We start from the raw sequence: 8,316 nt of genomic DNA on the forward strand, positions 1-8,316 counted from the left end.
GACAAATTCATTCCTTAACTATCACATTTATTTTATCGAATGATAATGCTAGGATGTCTTGCCAATATCGTTTATAACTTTCAAGTGTCTTTTTAGACTTTGATGTCTTGACCTTTTCATAAGGAAGATCAACCATTTTAAATATTTGTTTTAAAATGAAATTTATGTTAATCATACGCTTTCTATCAATGTTAACATCTTTCACAACTTCCCCGATAGCCGCAAAAATTCGAATTATTTTATCCATATTTTTTACAGAAATCTGGAAACCATTTTTTACAGCTATATTATTCATTATGTTTTCTATATGATATTTTCTTTGGTAAACACTTTTACGATGGAATCTATGCTTATTTGAGTGAAAATCAACAAATTCTATAAGCGGTTTATATCCATTAACTGACCCACATTTTTTACAAACTAGCATATTGTTATCATTCACTATATCCGGTTGACTGCAGCATTGCTCAATTTCTTTCGTATGTTTCGAGATTTGCTTATTACAAAATGGACAGACCACTTCTTCCATATTGACAAGTTCTTTATGCAGTTCTTGGCAACTCATTATACTATTATATGAGATATTATTTTAGGTTTTTTAAAAACATATAGTTCCAAAATAAATTTTGCGTTGGATCCATTCTGCCTCGCCACGGCATGGATTCGCAGAAATATAAACCATATAGATTTCCAAGAATATGAGACCGAAAATACGAGATCAAAAATATGTAACCGTCAAATGTAAAGTAGTATGGAGTTGGGTTGGGATGAGAGCATTTTTACAAAATGATCTCATACCCCCAACTCCTATACTACTCTCAAGCACTGCACTCCCGTCAGGTCGATGCTCTTGAAGAACTTCGTCAAATACGTTTAGCAGTTCAAATCCATTAGATGGACCGTCTAGTATATTGTAAAAGTCAACACCGGAAAATGAATGCAAAAGATTTATAGTAAAATTTGCATTAAACGCGTAGCGCTGAATTTCGAAAGCACCCTGTCCTAGTGGCGCGGTCCCGTATTTTCTGTTACCTGTAGTTTTCATTACGCTGGATTCGTCAAAGAAATGCAAGGTCGTTCGGTTGATGTTAGCTATTTCAGTAAGAAAATCATCAATAGCTGCTGTTGCTTCAGGGGTTGTAGATTCGAGTGGAATAGTCGTAAGTTTCTTTCTCGTCATTACAAGGTCTTTGCGAATGGCCTTGTTGATCTGTGATACGCTCGGTAGATTGGCAGGATGAATCACTCCATCAAGTAGAAGCCTCTGTTGTAATTCGGTCGAGTAAGTGCTCGGTTTCATTAGTTTTTGTACCTCTATATACTCCATGACTTGTTCATCGATTTTGGGACTAGGAAAGGCAACTCTAATGCCTGTGAGGGATGTATTTTGTTCGTTGTAACGGTCTATTACTTTCTGTACAAAACCGGGGCTCGAACGAATTTCCCGTGAGATTTGACGGTTGCCAAATCCATCATGATAAAGGTCCAACACTCGTTCTCTGTACATTGTAGGTAGGGCTCTTCCATTATCAAAGCTTCCACCATACCTATTCAGTCTAAGTTGAACATCAGCTACGGTGAAATAGAATAAAAATATAATTTCATTTGCGAGACAGGTGTCAGGTCGTAAAAAAAACGGATCGTCAAGCAAACACGAGTTCAAATATTTTAGAAAATAAAAACTTACAAGCACTATGAATTCGAGTGTGTAACATTGTAGAACTCTTGATCAATATTTCAGTATATATTTCACAACCGTGAGCTTTTAAAAGTCCAGAGCTTTAGTCATATTTGGTTTCCCGCCGAATTCTTTCCCGCCGGTATCAACTCGTCAAAAACATGTCAAAAATATGTCATTAAAATGTCAGCACAGCACTGTAAGGCTAGGTTTCAGTTCTTTAATCAATAGCATTTTGTAAACGAGCTGAGGCAGTCAAATTTCCCGTGGCACTTCTTAAGAACACGAAATTGGTCCTCATTAAAAAGAGTTTTGTCACCGTGTGCTTCCAAAAGGTGTTTACCGATTTCCGAATACTGTCGTGCTGTATTACCGACATTATTATACATTGGTGTCACCAGCTCGATTTTGATTGGCTATAAGCACGCAGCTAATTCTTGCTTGCTCTGTTTCTCTTACGTCATACCTACAAACAATCGATTTTATATTTGTAGAATTGACGCAATATCTACAGACAATAGTTTTATGCATGCAGAAGTGACGTCACCTAACACACTAACCAGCAGTTTGATCAGTTTTGTCATGGCGGAGCTCAGCTCAGGAATATGCATAATAAAACAATTATTGAATTCGGTTTTCACATGTTAGCGATAATTATCAAGGCCTCAGTTTGTGTTATCCGCCTCAGCCTTCGGCTTCGGCAGATAACACAAACTTTGGCCTTGATAATCATCGCTAACATGCTCAACCTCATTCAATAAGTGTTAATAATCTGCATCACACAGATCACATGCAAAATTATAAACAACGCAATGCTGGCTTACAATACTCGACTTAATTTCTTTCGGCTTGAGATCTTGCTGCGATTTTTTGCTCACAAAAACTGGTTGTAAAGTGACGGCAATCTTACTGCTCAGATCACGTGATTGCCCACGGAATGCATTAGTGGCTATCTGATATTTGAAGGGAAGAACTATTCTGATCGTGTTTCCATCGTCGGTTTTCCTTTCTGGCTTAGTTACAATATTTTGAATAAACATATTAATGGTGGAGGCTAATTGGATAATCAAGTCGGGAGAATATAGAACGCAATTTGGCACATTCCCAATTAAAGGCTTCTGGCGTAGATGACAAGGCATAGGCGCCATGTAACATGGTCTTCAATAATGCAGGAGTAGTAGTTGGCTTTCTGTAAACAAGGGTTTCAAGTTCTATTCCTCGTTTACGAAATGCTATTGATTAAAGAACTCAGAGTGACTCCATCAGTGCTAAACTCTTTGTTTAGCTTGTAGCATATTTTTATGTTACCTTTTTTCTTAATGAACTTTTGTTTTTTCTTGTATTTATAGAATATTCACACTCTTTTTCACTTGATAATGTCGTCCGAGAACGTCGAAACATCGTGTATTTTTTAGCCGTGTATTTTTAACCGTTTTTACGAAATTTCTTAAATGTTTTTAAGAAACGTTTTTTCGCAATTGAAATTAAACCCAGAAAAACGTCGGGACAAAGCAATGAGGAGACTAGTGTTTTCCTTTAAACAAACTTCAGCCTCCTATCTTTATCCTCGCAGTTGTTACATGTTCTCTAGTGTCAGTCATTGACAAATTTTATTGTTATTTGCTATGTTAATTACGTTTTCCGAAAAAGCATAATATTATAATTTTATTATTAGACATTTTGGCATCAGCATTTTTCTGATCGATCGATCCTTTTTTGCATTCACTGAGTTTTCGGATAGGGAATGTTGATTTGGAAAGTTTTTGACTAAATTCTTAAAAGGAGATGAACTCCCATCATACAATGACGGGTGATTTACGCCTAGGCTGTCATCTTTATGGAGAAAAAAGCCACTGGTCCCTATTTCGACCTCTCTGCGATTATTAGTAGCGTGGAAATTAACAAACGGATAAGCATTATTGACCAAAGATTGCAATTTAAAAATAGTAAAATAGATTAGAGGAGAATCTTTATTTATACTCGATAAGGATTAATTACTTGTCCAATTCCAAACACATTTCATAATTCCTAAGAACATTATAATAGAAAACAATTCTAAAATGTGAACTAATTTAATTAACTAATACAATTAAATTAAACATTAAAATTTGAAACTTACTTCTACGTAAAATTACGTGAAATCAGCTAATCTATTCGTAACCCTTGAACCCGATACGCCAGTGAAAGTATAGTTCCTGAAGTGATTATTTCTAATGAGTAGTCAACGAAGTTTCTTGAGGTCAATACTACCTACGTTTTTGACATGATCAAGTAACAAATTCCATGAACCTCGATATACCAGTGCATTTTTTAACCATCTAGTATTGAATCTTGGTGTCGTGATTGCTTCTAGCTTCATCTCTTAATGAATAGCTACATTCCCGTCTTATAAACATGCTATTATTTAGACACTCAGGTGACGGGTGGTGACAATTCTAACAAATGCTGTTTGAGCACAGCCTGTGAATATGAAAGTCATACCGAAATTTTGGAATATCCTTCCGATTTTTTCGCTATCATTCCCGGAAAAAAAGAAAACTTTCCGAAATCATGATTTCATTGCAGTAAGTCTATTCAGAGATTAGCCGTTGCTTTTATTTGTGTAACCGCTGTTATTAAGGTGATTCCTCAGTATTGCACTGGGCATCCGGTACTGTGAATATGGTTTGTCAATATTTTTAAATTGGATCAAGTTTTCAACATTGTAAAAATGGCGTAAGTTGACCATAGACGCTGTAACAGTTCTCAAAACGCGGAATAAAACACGTGAGAGAAGTTGTGCATGACCCGTAATTCTTTGCGAATAATCTCACGAATTAAAGCCTCATTTACACTAGCAAGTTTTCCTTGAAAAGTTCACCTTGACAAGTTTTCCCAGTGTAAATGGAAAAATATGACAAGTTTTTCCTTGACAAGTGGCCTTGTTCAAAAACTAGCATGCTAGTTTTTGAACAAGGACACTTGTCAAGAAAAAACTTCTCAAGAACGATATTTGCTAGTGTAAATTACTTGTCAAGTGCACTTGTCAAGGAAAACTTGTCATATTTTTCATTTACACTACCAAGGAAAACTTGCTAGTGTAAATGAAGCTTTAGTCGGCGAACATGGCGAATTGTATTGTTTCGATCTACGGTAATCGAAATAGACAGATACGATGGTGTTTTACTCTTAAACGAGCACGGCGACCTATATTTTTTTATTACATAATTTTGGTGTACAAACATGGAAAGGAAAAAAGATAGAGCTAAACACGTACACAAAGCCCCTTACCTAGGAATGTAAATTATGATCTTGAAAACAACGACTCGAGAACGTTTTGAGTCGACGTCGTTATAAGTTGAGTGGTTTTTCCATAAACTGTACAAGACAGTGTTCCTACAAGTGCTCCAGACGTTCTACATATCAGGTGTTTTTTCAAGTGTTACTTTAAAAACCCTCCCGTTTAGGTACCGCAAAATGTACCCTGAGCCGATGAAATAACGCTCGTGATTAGTATCAGTACAGGATTAATCAATGGGATACGATGTCATATCTTTTTTATTGCAGTTCTCAAAACAGGGATTAGTAGGGAACATTCAGAGAAAGTTTCAAGGACATCGTTCGACAGCTTTTTTTTTTTTTCTGAGGAATCACCTTAATAATTTGCGCTTTGTGTAGATTCAAAATCCGTAAGGATTGACAATTCGATCGGACCCCAACTGTGTGCTCGTCAAGTAATTGCTCGCGTTTGCAATGAAAGCAGTTTCTGATTGGTCTAAAACCATCGTGGGCTGACATTGTTGCGTCTTTGTAGCTCTTAAGTGTCAAAAGTTGCAAAATATAGCGCGCAGATATTATTTATAGGTAATTTTGAGAAAATCTTAGCTTAATTTTTAACTTCTCGTTCCTCTTTCGTACTAGTCCTGTTCCGGGACTTCCCCTTACCGCGCCCTGAAAATGGGCCTGGAACCCAGGCGGGAAAAGTATTGTCCTGTATTACTCGAAGGCACATGCTCGGAATGAGCCAATCATATTGCATTAGATGGCAGGCTGGATATGTAAATAAAGGGAACCTTGAAACTCCGACAAAAAATCGTATATGAAAATTGCTCTGTGATTTGCAGTGTCAGGAAAGAGAAAATTAAATTATGCCTCGTCGTGACCAAACGAGGAGAAAAAACCCCGATCGCAGTGATGTTGGAAAATTATTGCCGAATAAGTGTACCGACTGAAAGATCGCAATAAATTGATGCAAAGGCTGAACTAGTAAATGTAGCATAGGATTTCACTAATCGACAAAACGGCTCGGAGTCAGAATTTTATACTATCCGCAGCACTTTATCTCTAACAATGAGTTTCAGAAGAAAAGCAAGGTGACACACGCTCTCAAGTGGCATTTTTCATCCTTATTAATAAATATTCACGAACAAATTTTCACCGGAAATAAAAAATCGCGACAACGTCCGAATAATCAATGTTTGACTATGCATAAATATGTATAAATTTAATAGGAACATTATTGCTTCATCATTGCGTTATCAACACAAACTGGTATGTGAAGAAACAAATAGTGCAGGTTGTCATTCAATTTCGTTTAACTTTTTATGAAACTTTATCACCTTGCATACGGAACCCGCGCCCGCAGTGCGCGCGGCAGTCAAAACTGTGCTATCCTGTCAATCATTTGCCCTTTCACCGGAAACAGTGCATTTCGGTTGTGCGTGTCGATCTACCGCCGTCGAAAGGAAGCGATTAAAGTCTTTATTCGCGAAGTTAACTCAAATAAATACATTATCAATACGGTTTTGCCGTCTTCTTACACTTGATTCGAAAATACCAGCCTGAATTCGTCTTAGATTAGTTAGAAAAAGCACAAATAAAAGCCAAAGCACAACAGCTTACGTTCGAATTCTGCTCGCCGACAACCCAAGTTTTTTGACAAAAAAATTGCCACAAAATGTTTTAAATGGTTTTCTGGCTCTCTATTAATAGCGCTCACGTGCATTTTAAATGGAGTATCGGGAAAGAAAAATTGTCAAGCTGATATTTGTTTCGTATAAACATACCTTTTCAAGTAGCGAAAATTTGTATAAGCACTACAAAACTTTTACTAACCATTGCCCGAAGGAACACCTTTGAGAAGCTGCAAGGAAGCCGCTGATGAATTTTGCACAAAAACCTCGGCCCCTAACACCGGAAAGCCAGACTTGGAAAGTTTTTCAGTGGAAGGCTCACTAAAGAAGAGTTTCTAGAGCTTGCCCTCCCGCAGGTCGCCAGAAAGGTGCAAATAAGCTGATTCATGTCTGAAAAGAGTAAGGTCTAGAAGGTGCAGTCAAATTTTGTTTCTTGTATTGAGCAAACATTTATTCAAAACTTTTCCCTCACTCTCAAATAAGAACTTGCTGTGTCTTGCAATTCTACAGTGAATTACTATTAGGCCAATACGAGAATCAACATCAAAGAGGCACTCCCAGGGGTTTGAGGGAAGAAGAAAACATGGCTTATTTGAACTGGGGAACAGAGGAACAATATCAAAATATTTTAGGGAACAAGGGAAGAAAACCAATATTTCAATTTTAGGGATCAAAAGGCTGGGAACAAGTTTCAAAGTAATTTGGGGAACAAGGAAACACAAGATAATATCTAAAGGGAACAAGGACTCCTCTCCCCAGGAGGGCCTCATCAAATGTTCTGCCTCTATCCAACAGCTCAAACAAGCTATTCCAACAATTTTTGAATGACCAACAGGAAAAGAAGACTCTCTAAGATAAACAAATTATTTATAATAATTATCACTTTAGCATGCGAAACAATGCTCAGATGCTTATGAGCACCCTCATGCCCATGTTTGTAAAAAAGCACCATGAAGTATTCCTTGCGGCTGGTTTAGGCATTGTTTCATCTTTCAACATCGGGCAAAACCAAATCAACTCCATTCTCAGAGGGCACTGGGGAAAGAGGCTAGAAGAAAAAACTTGCATTAATCCAATTCTTCCAAGGTAATCTTTACAGAATAAGATTGTTGAAGGAACACTTTTGAGTGCCAACCGTAAGCCTTTTAAAACAAGCGCAAACAATATTAATAGTCTTTAAATTCACAAAATGTCAAACAGCACATTTTATTCTCATATTCAATTAGCTTAGGCCGCAATATTCCTTAAAACTATGCAGAACTATTTACCATAAAATGTGGAACATTTCTTGCCTATCTAAATATGCTGCAAAAGAGCTCCAAAAAGCAACCAGTTAAGTTTTTAGATAAAGATACACAGTACCTAAAAAATAAATTATTTGATGTGATCAAGACATTGAATGACCAAGCAATAAATAAATGGCAGCAATGTATGTTAGGTTCACAAAAAGGGAAAAAATATTCCTCAACTGATGTTTCAATATGCATATTTTAAATTAATTTTCTATCAACAACTCAAGAGACTGACTTTTCACTGGCATTGATTTACATTTCCATGATAAGTTTTAGAGTGAATCTGGCAACCACAGTGCCCTATGAAATTGGAAATAACTTAAACAAACTCTTTAAACTAACATTTTACAAGGGACACCATTGTTAATGCCCTGCGAAGAACAAAGATTAAATTGAAAAAAGAGTTGGTCTGGAGTTTATCCACAATGGACAGTTAGTAGCTGCATTCACCAAT

The 8,316-nt window shown here is 36.7% G+C and overlaps 2 protein-coding genes across 2 annotated transcripts in view; one reads left to right on the forward strand and one right to left on the reverse strand.

Annotated features, from left to right (window-relative positions):
* Positions 1 to 8,316, forward strand: part of LOC138015970 (QRFP-like peptide receptor) — a 37,388-nt gene that overhangs the window by 23,370 nt on the left and 5,702 nt on the right. The gene's annotated exons all lie outside the window — the stretch shown is intronic.
* Positions 719 to 1,507, reverse strand: LOC138017126 (uncharacterized). Its single transcript, XM_068864320.1, has one exon. The coding sequence runs from the start codon at positions 1,505 to 1,507 to the stop codon at positions 719 to 721; it is 789 nt and encodes a 262-aa protein (XP_068720421.1).

Source organism: Montipora capricornis, chromosome 9 (assembly GCF_036669925.1).
Source record: "Montipora capricornis isolate CH-2021 chromosome 9, ASM3666992v2, whole genome shotgun sequence".
In the NCBI taxonomy this organism is placed as follows: domain Eukaryota; kingdom Metazoa; phylum Cnidaria; class Anthozoa; order Scleractinia; family Acroporidae; genus Montipora; species Montipora capricornis.

Bases quoted from the DNA above. Each gene is read 5' to 3' on its own strand.
- LOC138017126 (XM_068864320.1), bottom strand. From the start codon at position 1,507: ATGTACAGAGAACGAGTGTTGGACCTTTATCATGATGGATTTGGCAAC.